The 15,954-nt window shown below is 43.7% G+C and overlaps 1 protein-coding gene across 1 annotated transcript in view; it reads right to left on the reverse strand.

Annotated features, from left to right (window-relative positions):
- DNAI1 (dynein axonemal intermediate chain 1) overlaps window positions 1-15,954 on the reverse strand; it is a 136,864-nt gene that overhangs the window by 41,090 nt on the left and 79,820 nt on the right. The window contains exons 14-17 of the mRNA XM_031062862.1: window positions 14,016-14,105; window positions 9,356-9,443; window positions 7,433-7,512; window positions 840-988 (exon numbers count right to left, since the gene is read on the reverse strand). Of these exons, the coding sequence (XP_030918722.1) occupies window positions 840-988; window positions 7,433-7,512; window positions 9,356-9,443; window positions 14,016-14,105 (407 nt within the window). The remainder of the gene's footprint in view (window positions 1-839; window positions 989-7,432; window positions 7,513-9,355; window positions 9,444-14,015; window positions 14,106-15,954) is intronic.

A 15,954-nucleotide genomic window follows, 5' to 3' on the forward strand; every position in this document is an offset into this window, starting at 1 on the left:
CTCTGGAAGTGTAACACTGAGCCATGAACACCTGGCTGTTGCAGAAGTGGGAGATGGGGTATTTCTCTATGTCAGATAACAGCCAGGGTCTGAGCCAAGGGGAAAGCTGAGCATGAATACAAGTGGGTCAGGATTTGACCTGCTGCAATGAGAAGAGAGGTAGCATCTTTCTTTCTTTGTTTCTTTCTCTCTCTCTCTCTCTCTCTCTCTCTCTCTCTCTCTCTCTCTCTCTTTCTCTCCTTCTCTCTTTCTGAAAGCATTTTGAAAACTTCTTCTCAACACACACAGCAAGATGGAGTCTCTCTGGTTAATATTAATAATCATATGGGAAAAAATTATCTGGACTTCTGTCAACAACATTGAATATTAGAGCAGTATTGGCAACAGGAAATATGTGACTGACTGATTTACAACAAAATCAATTTCCTGATTGAAACCAGACATTCCTTAACCACTAACCCTGAACTTCATTCCATATTTTAAAATGTTCCAAATTTTTTTTTTTCTTTTCTGGCTCTTAGGAGGTTTCTGGCCCCTGAAGCTAGAAACCACTCCCTGACATTTCTCTGTAGCATTTCTCTGCCACAGTAGGTCCTGCCTGAAGGAAGCCAGAGCTGAAGTAAAGCAGGCTCTGGGCTGACTATGCTGCTTGGCAAGTTACTGGAGCAGCTGATGCTATATCTTAAATCTCATACCTGGGGAGTACAAAAAAAAAAAATTTAGCATTATAAACACCTGGGAAGGAAACTGACACTAAAGTATGAACAGAGTCAACATGTGCTTCTTCTGGCATGTCAGGCTGGACCTCCTCACCCACACCAGAACCCAGCAGGACCTACTTGATGGTGTGATCCCAGATCTTGACTGTCCAGTCAGAGCTGCAGGAAATGAAGACTTTCAAATGGAAGGGATTCCAGCTGACTGTGTCCACAGCCATGTGATGGGCTTCAAAGACATCCAGAAACTGGCTTGAATAACTTTTTGAACACTGCAATGGAAATAACTACTCAGTAATCAGAGCTAGACCTCCTGAAGCTTAAATTCACGTAGGAAGATGCCTCTAATTACTTGTATGGCCTCTCAGGATCTTCTGGGCTGGCTGGGAAGAGGCGGCTGGTACCCAGAAGTGCCACAGAAAATCAATAATTTAGCACATGCTGTTTCACCCCACTTGCAGGCAACATCCTGCTCCCCCCTGCAACACACAGAGATAGGAACTGAAATTGTTTGGATTTAAACAGCCAGGCCCCTGAGACCATTCTCCAGTGTGGGAGCTATATTGCCTTCCTGCCAGCCTGGGCTCCTGCTGTGCTTCTCCAAGAAAGGCAGGGGAGAACATCCCTGAGCTGCTCACAGTACTGTGTTCTGCTCAGAAGCACAAATGCTCACAGCACTGTGTGCATTTGAAGTGTCACAGTTAAAACCTCCAGGAACAGTGCTCTCAGCACAAGAATGTCTTACCAGTCCCTTTGACTCTAAATACTTTGGAAAGATGCTGTAAGTCCTCTCCTATCGCCACCCTGGACAGCCTGCTCAGAGAGCCTGCCCCATTATACAACTCTGCAGCTCTTTCTGTTGTGCCACTTGAGACTTCCCAGGGCAGTCCCAGGAGGCTATCCAGGACTCAGGCATGTCCCTGACAGGCCAGGGGCCCCCACTGAATGGCAGCCAACAGCAGCCTGTGAGCTGGACAATGCCTACACAGACATGCAAGGGTCAGACCAGCAGCATCACAGCTGTGGGTGCTGCTGAATTGCAAAATGAAGGATGTCTTTAAGAGCTGGAAAAGCAAAACATTTGGGACCCTTGGAAAAGTCACTTTGCATGTGAGCTTATGAAGTAGGGAGAAGTTACAATCTAATTGGCTGCAAAGGGACTTGATCCAGATCCTGTCAGTTCTGTGTACATGGGAATTTTAGGTTATCCTCCCCAAACCTCCTTCCCTCGAAGCACGTTAGAGGCTTCCTTTACTAGCAACAGAGAACCCATCTCACATGAAACGTCCTTGTGCTTGTGTTCTCACACAAGCTGTATTCATACAGCAGCTTGGAGTTAGTTTCAGGATTTTCTGTTGGTTTGCCTCACTACTGTCACAGCAATGACTTTTCATTACTCCCTACTGAATGCAGCATCACATCATCTGCACAAGCAGCAGGATTGCTGAAGTGTTACATGACTTTAATCCTTGCAAACCAAAGATCTAACTAATCTTAAGGCTTAACTGTTTATTACAAGTGACACTTACTGTCTGGGTACTGTTCACTGATGCAGGCACTGGAATAAGGGTGCTAAACCATTCCACAGTAGCAGTAGTAGCTCCTACATCCCTGAGAGCCTTGTTGTGATAGGAAATGGAAACAAGAAAGTGGCTCATGTCCTATTGAGATTTACTGACAGTGTCTATAGCTTGCTAATAGTTTATTGCACTGTGTTGCTGTCCCTGCATTTAATTGTGGGACAGAAATCTCCTTTGATGCCATGTTTCATAACACTACTTCATAATTCTTAATGTTCAGCCATCAGAAAAATCAGTACTTGGCTTGTTTTGAAAGTCACTTTGCTGGAAACACACAGGATGGGTCACAAGTAAATAACACAAGAGAGAAGCTGCTTTGTCCATCTGTCCTTTCAAGTGTGTGGATTGAATGTCCCCAGTACCTGAGAACTTTGAAGAGTGAGATGTTAACCAGATTTGTCTGCCTCCAACAGAACTGTAATGCTCACTGCCCTGTTTTCAAAGGCTTGTGGGGGCTAAGCCCTCGATCAGTGCAACTCTCTGGGCACTGGTACAGGAGATCCATCATGCTCTGGGATGTGCTGATCTACAGAGCTGCCTTTGCAATCTCCATGACAGGAAAGGGATCTGAATTTTTTTCTATAAAATCAGCAGCAAAAAGATTTGTATAGGGCAGACTCCCACCTGTGTCCCTTGTGAGAAATGAACCTTGCATGTGTGCTTTAGCCTAAAGGCATCCACTGTGCTCTGGCAGTGCCTGCCAGCCCCACACCACATTAACCACAACCCTTATCATTATCTCTGAGTGCAAGACAGGGCTGCTTTCTTCCCAAGATGCATTTTGAAGAAACACCACAAACTTGAGAAAAAGCTCAGAAAAGAAATATGACTTTAATGAATAAAAACAGTTTCAAGAACCCTACAATTATTAGATATGTCAGTATGAAAACAGAGCCACTGGAATATGTGACACCTAAGTCCTGACAGGAGAGCTTTGAAGAGGATGACTAGATTCAGAGAGAAGGAATTTGTGCAGCCTCTCTGATCTTCTAGAGCACTGCTCAAATTTGCTGGGAGTGTTTTTCTCTTACTTAAATGATGGTAGAGGTGTTTGAATGGTAAACAGTATTCTTATGATGAGACAGAAATGCAAAAATACGTCTATGGCAATACAGGAAACCAGTCAAAGATGACTCTTGACAAGGCTACAAAACATGGGGGAGGAATACTGTGAGAAAAGGAGAACTCTGAGGACACAAAACTTATGAATAATCTTCATCAACAGCACTTCAGTTTACGCTAGACGTTAGTCTGACACAAAACTCTCCCACATACCTGGTGAATTGGTGGTTATTACTGTCCTTATAAGGCAGAGAGTTTCTTCAGTTCACTAACAGGAACACAGAGAATCTACGCAATACAGAAATCCAAGAGCAATGTTTTTTCAGAGAAGGTTTGTATCTGGCAAGAGAAAGGCAGTACTGCCCAACACTGGCACTTTCTCATGACAACCAGATGCTTTTTAGAAACCAGACACTAACGTGTCCCATGTTGTGGTGGACAGGCTGTCACCAGCTACACCAGATGCTCTCCTGCTTTTAGCTCAATGACTGCTTGTACAGATCTGTAACAGAAATGCTGAGATTTGCAGAAGTGCTCACAAGTAGAAACCAAGGCACATGAACACATAGGGAGGAACAGTAGGAAATGATAAGAGAAAGAACTGTGGTAATTGATGAAAAATTCAGTCAGTCCAGGGACTAGACAACCGGACAGAACACAGGCAGAAGCCCCAAAGATAAGATGGTGAGAAGATGAAGAATAGAACTTAAACCATAAAATATTCAGACAATGAAAACAACTTTGCCTAATACAAAGCAAGGCTAAACACTGAGGCAAATTATTTCTCTATTACTAAAGGGTCACTGGAAGTCAGAGCCTGTCCAGAAAACAGTTTGTCATCATGTTTTAAGGAAATCTCAAGTGATGTGATAAGGATTTAACAACCACCATCCCTTGTAATCTGTAATAATAATAATAATAATCATCATCATCATCATCATCATCATCATCATCATCCTGTCCTGAACAGAAAGACACAAATGTTCTGGTATGTAGTATAAGAGAATGAGTAAAATTAGTTTTGTTTAAAATTAGAATAACCTTTTCTTCTAGTCAGTCTTGCACTAGGTTTTATTATATTAATTTGCGACTCTCAAGAAAACTGAAAAAAAACAAAGCCTTTCTTACATGAGTGTATTCAAATTTCCTCACAATTTTTCTATTGAAGGTCTGTTTATTGGAAGTTATTCTGACCAGAGACTTAGAGTCACAATGTTTCAACATGAATCTCAGAGACCATACTTTTTGATGTCAAGCTGAACAATTCCTAAACAGCAAGAAAGATATGCAAAAAAAGCATTCAGAATTGCGTTACAGAATCATATTAATTCAGAAACAGTTTCTCCTCTACAAAAAAGGGCAATAGATTAGTCTGTGTGTAATTTAGATAATGATTTCTTGGCTTCAGAAACACTATTAACGAAGCCATTTTCAGAACTTCACCATAATTGTTCTGCAGCTAAAGAATTAACATATTATCATGCTATTTGTGGGCATGCCTGCTTTCTGGGGAAATAAAAAAAAAAGTTTCTCTAGAATTCACTTTCCAATTTATTTAATAAATAATCTAAAATTTAGCCCGTGGGGAGAGCAGCCCGTGTTTGATCCCTGACTCAGACAGCACGTGAGCAGTCCATCTCACTCAAGATGCAAGTGCAGCACAGAGATCTGAGCAGCTCTCTCCTGCTCAGGCTACTGTGGGACTGTCCCTGCTCCCAGTATCCAAGTGGAGCAAGGCTGCAGGAGACAGTCCATGGGCAGCTCCAGTATGGGTTCAGATGTGCAGTGTTTCACTAAAGTATGTGACGAAGGTGCGTGGTATTCCTTCAGAAATGTCTGGAGCAGCAGCTGACCCCCAAACTTTTGAAACTGCTTGTAGCAAGCTCTTGGTGCTATGGGTGAACTCTTCCCCATGTTTTTTGTAGATACTGTGAAAGCCTGTTCATGATACACACAAGACTTCTCTTCCCTCTGTTGACCCCGACAGTCAGACTGAAGATAGGCTCTTCCTGCCTGTAGGAACAGCAAGGTTTTATAGGGCTGTGTTGCACGATGTAAGAATGGTTACCTCTCACTGAGGCTCACCAATGCAAGAATGTTGCTTACCAGTAACCCTGACAATGAAAGGGGAGATGCTATGTATCAGTATCTCTCCACATTTGTCCACACAAGAATGCTAAAATATCTGCATGGCTTCATGGCTGGGATCACTTCTTATGTTAAAACCCCATCCTAGTTCTAGTTTCACTGAAAATTATCTAAGGCAGAAACACCTACAGCTTTTTCAATGCCAAACTGTCTCCTGACCAGTGCTCCTCCATGAAGAGTTTCCTTTCCTGTGTAATTCAGCCAGGACACAATCCTGAATATTTCTCCTGATGGCCCCCATCTCACACTGACACCTACTGCCACACTACATCCATCACTCACCCAAACACAGAGGAATTTTAACCTGTGGTTCCTTACTGCCTTTTGATCAGGACTAAACACAACAGTACCCATCAATTTCGAGTTCAATACCCAGGGTACCAACTCTTGTGGGTGACCAGACAACTCAGAACATCTGCCCGTGACTGTATGGACGTTTTGTGTTCTGAAAGCACCAACAAAAAACCAGTGCACCTACCCACTGCCCACTGCCAACAGCTCAGCTGCCCACTCCTCCCACCTCCCTTCCGTACCTATCTTGTCCAAAGCAAGTGAGCACTACTCAGAAATCCTCCCTAGATACTGCCTGGCCAAGGGAGAGATTTCAATCAGCATAATCCCTCTGCAAGGGATACATATTTGTTAAGCATATCTTGCCTAAATTATTGATACTGATTTCAGGGTATGATTTCCTTCAGGTCGTTATTCTGTTTCAGGTTCATTTTGCAGGTGGGGTACGGGGGAAGGAGTTCAGATCGTCCTCTAGGGATGGCTGGATGCACCTGCTCTGCAGGTCAGCCTCCTGCTGATTGTCCACCCCCCCACGATGAAGGGCTGTGGCTACAGACTTAACAGAGCCCCAGTGCCGCCTCAGAGGAATGCTGTGCAAATAACAGTTGTATTAGGAAGGCATGACTAGCTTTATTTTCAAGGCTAAATACAGCAGAACTCAAAACTTCCTATTTTTAACTCAATTTCTCAAGAAAACATGATGCCTGTGTCCTTCTGTGTGCTCATCTCTCTTCACAAACAACTTTTGCCCTCACTGGCATTTTCAGCCAAAGCCAGCTGCATGTGGGATGTGGTAACATTAAGGTCTTACACATTCTGTGAAAAGCAATGGCCAGAGAGGACAAAACATCTGGGCAGTGTCCCCAGTGTGGGAAGGACAAGCAGAGTGTGGCTGCTGCACTCAGCACAGGCTGGAGCTGGCTGGCTGACAGCTCCTGCCTGGCACTGGGAACCAAGGCACCAGGAGGGCACTGCAGGGGAGGTGGCCAGCACCTGCAGGAAACAAGGGTTATAGTCCGGAGGTGGGATCACTGAGCTGGGAACAGCGTGGGGTGATCCAGAGGAAGGTTTGGGTACACAGCAATGGACTGGAGGTTCCTACCAAGAAGAAAGCAAGAAGAAAGTGGGACTGGGAAAGGATCTAGAAAGATCTTAGATGTCTTTTCCAACCTAAATGATTCTCTGTGATTGTGGAAGGGAAGGGCTGCAGGATGCTAATCCGTAGGAAATACGGCTTCATTAGCCTGACTGCTCACAGGATAACAAGTCTAAAAAGGAAAACAGCTGATATTTTTCCTGCCATTTCCCCACAGTTATGGGGACAGAGGATCAACGCCTTTTAACTTCTGCTCTGATCCTACTTAGCACTTCACTTGCACAGCTGCAGTCTGCCAAGCATTTTCTGGGATGCAGTTTGCATGAAAAAAATAGAGTCTTAATTGGGTCTGTGTAGAGAGCTCCCTGTGACCCTCTGCAGTGCTGCTCTGGTCTCAAGCTCACCACAGGCATCCCAGGGCAGGACCAGGCTCTGAAGCTGTACTTTGTTACCACCTGAGCAAACAGTTCAGATGATGAGCCTGAAAGACACACATGGGTCAGGGGACGTAAAACAAAGGATAAAGAAATAATTTTTACCTTATAGATCTTGCCCTCTTCAGTACCAACAAGAAACAAATAGTCTATCTTTTTGTGAAAATCAAAGGATATCCCGCTGCCTGTTAACAAAAAATAAAAAGGTCTGTCACATAGAGAATTGGTTCAGCTGGCCAAAACATGCTTCCTGCCTATGGTAAACACACACTGCCTGTGTTTTCAGAAGTGATTTCTTAGCCAGAAGCTCCCAAAATAAATCAGACACCCCTTCTGCTAAACTTTCCAAGCTGTGCGTGTCCCCATGACCTGCAATTTGAACAGCCACCCCAGAGACATGTAAAAGGGTACTGAAAGAACCAAAAGGTAACCAGAAACCACTTTAGCCTCGGATTCATTTTACTAAGAGTCAAAAATACCTGGTGCAAACATAAATATTGTAAGGATCTGGCCATCTCCTATTGGGGAAGAACAGATAATTTCTGTTTGTTTAGTATCCACAAAAATATAAGTGATTTCCTATGCATAAAAGAGCCCAGTGAAAAAATACCCCACCAGACCTTCCAGTGCTCTTTTTTCCCTTAATTCAGAATCCGTTTAGCAGGCTCACTTCAGTAAAGCCAATAACAAAGAATGTGTTTTGGGAAGAAATCCTCTGCTAGGGACAGAAGGATCCTGTTAACGTCGAAAGCCCTGAATTGTGCAACATTGTGAACTATGTTTAAAACAGGTGTCAACCACAAACAGGATGTGACTCATTGAGATTTTGTGGCTTCTGCTCCTGAGGCAGATGCATCACCATCCAAGAAAGCCATTTCACATGTTGGTGAAAGAAAATTTCAGCAGGGTTCTTGAACAGAAGATGGGATGTCTGTTGAGTGCCAGGCCTACTTGAGGCTGTCCCTACCAGCAGGGATACCCACAGCAACCATCAGATGAGAAACAGGAACAAGCAGACAAGGCTCAGAAACACACAGTTACAGAAACTTTCTGCACAGGCAGTCATCATTATGTCTTTAACATTAACAAAATGTAGTCCTCAAAGGAATTGTTAGGGTAATTTCAACTCTCTAATACCATCTGCATTTTTAACATTCAAATAGATTGTTTAATATTCAAGACAAGTCTTTGAAAATCCATTTCCCAGTAACACTAACAAATAATCCCAAAGCCCTGAGAGTTCTGCAGTGTGCTGCTTTAGCTGGTTTCCTGCAACCTATTGTGGCACTGCAAAGCTTCCCACAGCCTGTTCAGCAGTTACTAGCCTAGAAACACAGCAATCCTTAAAAGCAGAGCAAGGCTCTCCTCCAAACAGAGGTCCCATCTTCTCAGCCAAAAGCAGGTGTAGAAGGATGATAAGAGGATTCCCCAAGGACTTCCTTGTGCTTAGGACCTCCAGAGCTGACTCATCCCATCCTGTCTCAAGCGCAGGATGATCAGGATGAGAGGATTCAGCCTAGAAGGACTGCACTGACTCCACTTTGTATGGAGGGAGCCTAACATAGTAGCTCAGAATAGACACTGTGTTTTTACAGAGCCCAAACTCGATGAGACACATCCCAAAGCTGGCTGGGTGAACTGTGCACCCAGGAAAGGGCAGAGGTTGCTTTTCACCTTGATTTTGCCAGTCCAGATCAATGTCTGACAATAAGAACAAAACTGAGTTTTGACATAAACAGGTATGTGCTTTATCCACACAGAGATAGCCCAGTAAAATGGACATTTCTTGAAATAATGTTCAGTTCATCTTTTTATGTAAGTAAAGGCAAAATGTAACCAGCAAAACTTGACTCAGTGGCCATTGCTCCAGACAGACTTTGCCCTACTGCATGATGAAAGCAAGGAGGCGTAACCCTCCTTTAGCTCCTTTCCATCTCAACACCCTGTTCCCAATTTAATTTCCCAGAATGACTGATTAGAGGCTTTGTGTCAGTAATTAATCAGCATGGCAAGGACTTGGGCTCTTACCAAGCGTTTGCAGCTGCAGCCCCTCTGGCCCCTGCATCGTTGTTTCATCTGCTGACAGCTTGATGACATCCATGTGAACCAGCTCATTCTGCAGGCAGAGGAGATTCCACATGAATAGCATGCTTTGCAGCAACAATACAGAGACATTCAGTACTTTGAAATGGCAAATTTTATGGAGGAATTTTAAAAAGCTGCCCAGAAGTTGCTTAATGTTTCACATTTGGCAGCTTGCTAACATGGTGCTTTCCACAAAACCTTCAGGAAACTGATGCTTTGGTGCAGTGGAAGTGAGAGCTATTGGTACATTACCTTGACATGTGCACTTGACCTGGAAAATTTTGAGTTTTAGGGCCAGTGTTTTTTAGTGAAATTGGCACAGTCAGCTTAAATCATAGTATTTAGTTAAATCACCCTGTGTGGTTTAAGATGGACATTTCATATTCACAAGGAGCTAACTAAAGCCCCACCTTAATGAATAGTAACTTCTCATCTTTCCAGTTCTGGCTTCTTAACATCTTGTTATCCCCAGAGCAGCCTCAGTTCAAACTACTCTCAATGTCATGGGCTCTGAGATGCCAGCAACAGCTAGCAAGCAGTCTGCTCCAAGGGAAAACTGCCCCATGTTTCTGTTCTCAGCAGAGTTCTAAAGAACTATCATGACACTGCTGTGCAAGGTGGTGAACACAGGGCCAAAAGGTTGTGTCTCAAAGAGTTTACAATCGAGGTGTGAGACAAAAGACAGATGCAAATAGACATAATGTAGGTAAATGTAAAAAAACAACCATAGGGAAAGTTACATTCTCAGACTGGCTTTGGGAGTTGGAATACCACTGCAGAATGGAGTTAGTTGTGACTGTAAGAACACCCTGGGGCTCCAGAGGTCTCTGCCAACCGCAACCACTCTGTGATTCTCTGATTATGTGATACAAAGAACAAACAACTAATGATTAGTGAGCAGTATGGGCTGTGGACTGGATGGTATAATATGCAAGTATCCCACTGAAGCACCACTACTTAGCTCAGTGAATTAAATTGTAGTTGAAGCTTCTCTTAGCCCAGAGCAGAGCTCAGGTGGAAAAAGAATTCTGCCTGGCAAAGTCAACGCCAGGAATTTCCATGTTGGGGAGCGTGGGAGAAGATCTTGTTCAGTACTGCAGTTGAGAGAGGACAATGTTCTATAAGGCATTTCTATCATACTCTGGGGGTACAAAGTTACAGAAGATTCAGCAAAGGTCAAAACTCCACAATGTTCTTCCTTCTCACTAATTCTCACTGCTGCACACCCACATGCGCTGGCTTATTGATGGCAGTAAATTTTTCTCCAAGAAAGCAGCAAGAAGCAGGACAGACTCCTGCAGAGTTCCACCTTAGCAGCTCTTACAGCACGTTGGTTACAAGTCTGATGCAGTGAGTAAAGGCAGGAGAGATGCTGAGAGAGAGGCCACACGTGCTGGTGTACATGCACACGAACTGGAAAGAGCAGTGCCCAGAGGGATCAGGAGCAGAGCATATTCCACTGCATGTCCAAATAGGAGTGCTGGTGGGTTGTTGGGAGTGCAGACAGGACAAGCTAAGCAAGCACTTGCCTCTGCTCAGGCTCCCAGGTCTGCCTGCTCTCCAGAAAGCATGTGCCCTGTTCTAGACATGACTCTGATCTAAAGAGAAGCTTTGGAGCTGCCTGCAGTGGGTCACGTTGATACACCCAGGGTGACAGACGTGTGATCTGTGCAGGCCCAGAGATGTGCTAGCACACTATCTCTGTGTTCTGGTAGAAGGGCAAACTTCAAGAGACCTTCTTTCTAATCCCACAATTTTCTGCAGCCTTCCTCTGAAGGTTTCTCCCAGTACCTTCACCTGGCAAAGGCCCCTGTGGACAATTTCTGCAGCCCCTCCCCTTCACAAAGGACCCTGCTTGTGCAGACTTCCCTGCTGTGTTGGTTTTATCTTGTACCCAGCTTCACAGCATAAAAACCACTTCTGTTCCTGGGGCTCTTTGTCACCAGAGCCATTCACATATACCTCTGGGTAAACAGCCTGCTGACAATTTGGCCTTCCAGGAATACCAAGCAATAATATGTTGCTTCTGCCTAATAATTGCAGAGCACTTTGTAAGCATTAGTGAATCAGGCCTTACAGCTGCTGCTTTCCCCTTACTTCTTATTAGCCTTAAGTGATGAAGCAGCCCCAGAGCTGTTCAGTAATTTAGCTGTAGGTCACACAGGAGGGGGTGAACTACAACTACTAATCAAACATGGGATTGCTGAGCATCAGACTGAGAAGCAGTGCCATGCTGCATCCCAAACAATTCTTTGAAATGGCTGAGACATTTCTCCTTTTTGATAGGCAATGTGTACACCCCAAGGTGGGGGGCATAGAATCATCCAGCAGCAGAAGTCCTGCATCCTTCATTGATGTTTTACACCTTTATGAGGACCCAAAGTCAAGACAGTCTAAATACACAGAACTCATGTGCTTTTTAATGAAATTTGTCCAAAGCGATTGTGCCCATTTCTAACAGAGACAATCACTATGGTCAAGGCGGATCAACCGTCCCTGGCTAACATTTGACAACTCTTCTATCCAAATCTTGAGTGTGGTTTGCCAAATATTCATCTGGAAGAAATAATGAAATTATTCACTTTGTGCTCTCAGCTTTGGAAGTGTCAAATAGCCAACAGTGTTTGGAAGGAGCTTTATTTCTGGATAGCCCTCTCAAAAAGATTAACGAAGCACTCTTTCACTTATTCCCTGTTTGCACCATGGTTTGGTAGAATAGAAAACCTCTGGAGTGTTTTCAGTTTTACTCTAAATGAAACCCAGAAAAAGCTCTTGTGAAACTGGAGTTCAAGCAGATTGTCCATTTCTCCTTTCTGGATAAAAATCCCACAGATTACAGCAAAACATTATTTTCATCCTGGTTTTTGTTTTCTCTGTTGAATATCTGTCCCCCCAAAAAATGTCCAAAGCAGACAGCACCTAAAACATTGCTGTTTTCCACCCCTGCCTACTAAGTAGATACTAGTTCTGAAAATTTCAGAGGTAATTTCATCTAAAAACCCCAAAACCTTTAAATTGTCTTTTCACATGGGTAAGGCAAAGTTCGTTACAGTAATGCAAGGAATAAGTAGAAATTATGGTGAGCTAAGTGGATGCAGATCTTAGAAGTCATACTAAGGATACATAGAAGAAAATATCTGTGTGCTCAAGGGACAGCAAAACCAGATTATTATGTGGAAACCATTATGCACTGGTGCAAAAGACCCTCTGCTGGGTGAGCTGCTATCAGAGTCCATCTGCAAACACTTAGGTTGTCCCAGTTGTGGCATTTCTATTAAGTAAGAGACTTCAGCCAGTGTTCCCTGCCTCCTAAGGGGGCCATGCTGAGCACACTCAGTTACTGGAGCTCAGTTGCTAAGTGTACCCTGCCAAATCACCACATCTGGATGTGTCTGCCTGCAGGCATGTATTGCTCACCTCAACCCAAATCTTTTGGGCATTCCTATTCAGGGGATAACACAGGAGCTGAGTGCTGAGACACTCTTAGTATGTCCCTGTCCAGGGAGCTCTTCTGGGAGAAGGACTTGAGAGGCACTTTGCAGAAGGGATTTTTGATTCTGAAGCTGCATGTATGAACCTGGAAGAGTCTATAAAAAATAACTTCAAAATCTGTGCCATCTACCTGTGCTTACACTGTTCATTAGGAGGTGCTCCTGTTCCTGACCTGGATATGAGGCTAAGATTTACATGTAATGCTAGAAATTAATCCCTGCCATGGCAGCAAGGCCTAAAAATTTCTGAACTGACAAGCTTTGGTATAACAGATTGAAAAATGAGCATCCTAGGATGTAAAGAAATTTCTTTTGTTGGGGAATAATGGGACAGCTGCTTCAAACTCATATTTAGGGCAATGCAATTATTTTTTAGCAAGAGATTTGAAATCTTTAAATGAAATAGCCAACAGAAAAACCCACACATTGGGATTCAGCGACATGAATCTAAGGGTCATTTGGGGACAATTATTCTAGGTTTCTATCAACATATTTCAATATACTCCAAAAGGAAAAGCGAACAAAGGCAGGGCATGCAAACTAGTTTTAAAAGGTTGTATTGGATGTGTATTGGAGTAGGCAATGGCATGGCAGGGAGAAGCCTGTCTGATAGCACACTGCCATCTCACTGCAAATGCAAACTTTGTACTACTGTCCCACATGGGGAGAAATTTAAATTGACCCTCTCCCAATTCAAATTGCAATCTGTAGGGGAGCATTTTGGGGATAAGAATCTGGAAGCTGTGAAAAAAAGCAGATTATTCTGTTCTGTGTCTAGCTGACCCTTCTGGGACAAAGGAAGTGTGAGAACAAGGGCCAGGCTTGAATCCCTGCTGCTGCCAAGCGGGAAAATGAGCTCTCATTTTCAGGCCCATGGGGTGCTATAGGTGCAGGCAGGATGAAGGTTAGGTCCTGACAATGAGTAGGCTGACCCTGCTTCATTTCAGAGTTCAATGTGCAGCCCCAGAACCAGCTGTGACTGCACCAGCTGCTATTGCTAACATTTTTTTTTCAAGTTCATTAGAAATAAAAATAATACTAATGAATCACTGAACTTTTGAGGCAATTGGTTATAATTTCATTGGAAAAAGAAATTGCCACCCACTGTTTACCTTAACTAAAGTCCATGAAACAATGCGTCCATCCGAGGAGACAGAGAAGAAGTTGCGATTGCCGTCCATGTCATCCTTCTGCCACTTGACCTTAAAACAAGAAGAAAGAAGAAGACAGTCCCAGTCAGCACAAGGCATTCAGCATTAGCAGGACAGAGTCCCATGGCCTCAGCAAAGTCTTCTGAAATCCTTCCTAAAGAGTAGCTGGTTTGCACCCTGGAAGCTGCTGGTGTGAGCACTTATCTCCACCAGCAGGTTTAGAACTGTCCTGAGCACTCTGGTCAGTCACTGTCCCGCAGGATGCTCCAGCACAGGACTAAAGCCCCTCACCTGGAAGCTCTGCACCCACCCATGGCCACTGGAGTATTTCCATCAAGGACAGGGCTTATGAGGTGTCTGAGCTGGGCAGCAGACCTCTACACTGCGGCACAGCACCATCCCAGAGACCCCTGAGACATCTCCAAACACCACCAGTGGTGCCACACAGAGGTCCCCAAGCATTAGCCTTGCCTTTCACATTAGACTAATTACATTACTCATTGCATTAGTGCAGTGCCATATGGCTGCCCTTCAGCCAGACGACCTCAAACTAGCTTTCTACCCCTGTGTGGGGTGCCGGCAAGACCTTGCAAGCAACATGTGACAAGGGTCCTTGGGGTACTTCTGTTTCAGGGAGATGAAAACTTCTCCATTAAATCTGAAATCCTCCCTATACCTTCAGAGCATCTGTCTGCCTCATAAGGAGATTTGCCTTTCGACTGTGACAGCTCAGCAGGAGAGATTAGAACTCAGATAAATGGCTTACAGTTTAGAAGAGACATTTCAGTTAGACCAAAAGCATTAAGAACACTCGATTTTCAGATCTGGGAATTCAATCAGACTGAAGGGAAAAGAATGACTTGTCACTGGGTCTGTCAGCACACACTCCTGTTGGCATCTGTCAGATCAGGATGGGGACGAGCACTTCAGAAGGTTCTGAGAAGCTTTTCAAAGGTATATCTGTTCCTGTCCAAGCAGTGGAGCAGATAAAGTTCCCTAAACATCATCCCATAAACATGATAAATGAGTTTGATCATCCCAGAACTTAACAAATACTCTATCCATGACCACTTATGTAACTCATACCTAGTTCAGAAAACAAACAGCCTTCTCAATACTTTAATTACACAGATTGGGTATTCGCGTGACAGGTCCTTGAGAAAAACTGTTAATTCTCTTTTGGAAAATTGTTTATACTGTGAAGTTCTGTGGAGCATGAAAATTAAGCAAGAGACTCAGCAGAGAGTAGTTAACCCTCCACTGAACGTTTTCTTCCTTTTCTGAGGAAGGAAAAATAGAATGTAAAAGGAATCCATCCAAGAATACCTCAAAATGCCAGTTTCATGCCTATAAGACACAACTGAAGAGCTTTGAGTGGCATATACCTTTGAGTATCCCTGCGCAGGTGAAAATGTAAGTCTCTGTGTGGAACTACTTCTGTTATATGGCGTTAAAGGAATAGCATAATTCAAAATGACCCAGAATAAAATGATTAATGATTAAAAAGCAAGTTCAACAGGACAATCATTGCCAAGGCTGACCCATTGTGGACAAAATGTGCTGGGTATATCTATTCCAAGAACATCTCCCTGTGAGCATGAGCTACTGCTGACAGTGATAGTCACCAGCAGCTGCTTCAGATGAAGGAGGTGGTGTAGTGAGAAGTTTTAATTCAAGGTGAGAAATGCAGAGCTCAGGGACACTGGTTACAAAGACGTCCAATCTGCCTCATGCTGAGCACAGAAAAAAGGTCATATTTTGAATCAAAAGTTTTTTAAATGTCACTCTAAAATGGTCTGACAGTAAGATGTTTTTATGTGTATGTCCAACACAGTTCTCCTGTAACTCATGTTCTTTCTGTCCAGCTTGCTGTCCCAAATATTTGGGGAAAATTTTGCAG

The sequence above is a fragment of the Geospiza fortis genome, unplaced genomic scaffold (assembly GCF_000277835.1).
Source record: "Geospiza fortis unplaced genomic scaffold, GeoFor_1.0 scaffold878, whole genome shotgun sequence".
Taxonomy (NCBI): domain Eukaryota; kingdom Metazoa; phylum Chordata; class Aves; order Passeriformes; family Thraupidae; genus Geospiza; species Geospiza fortis.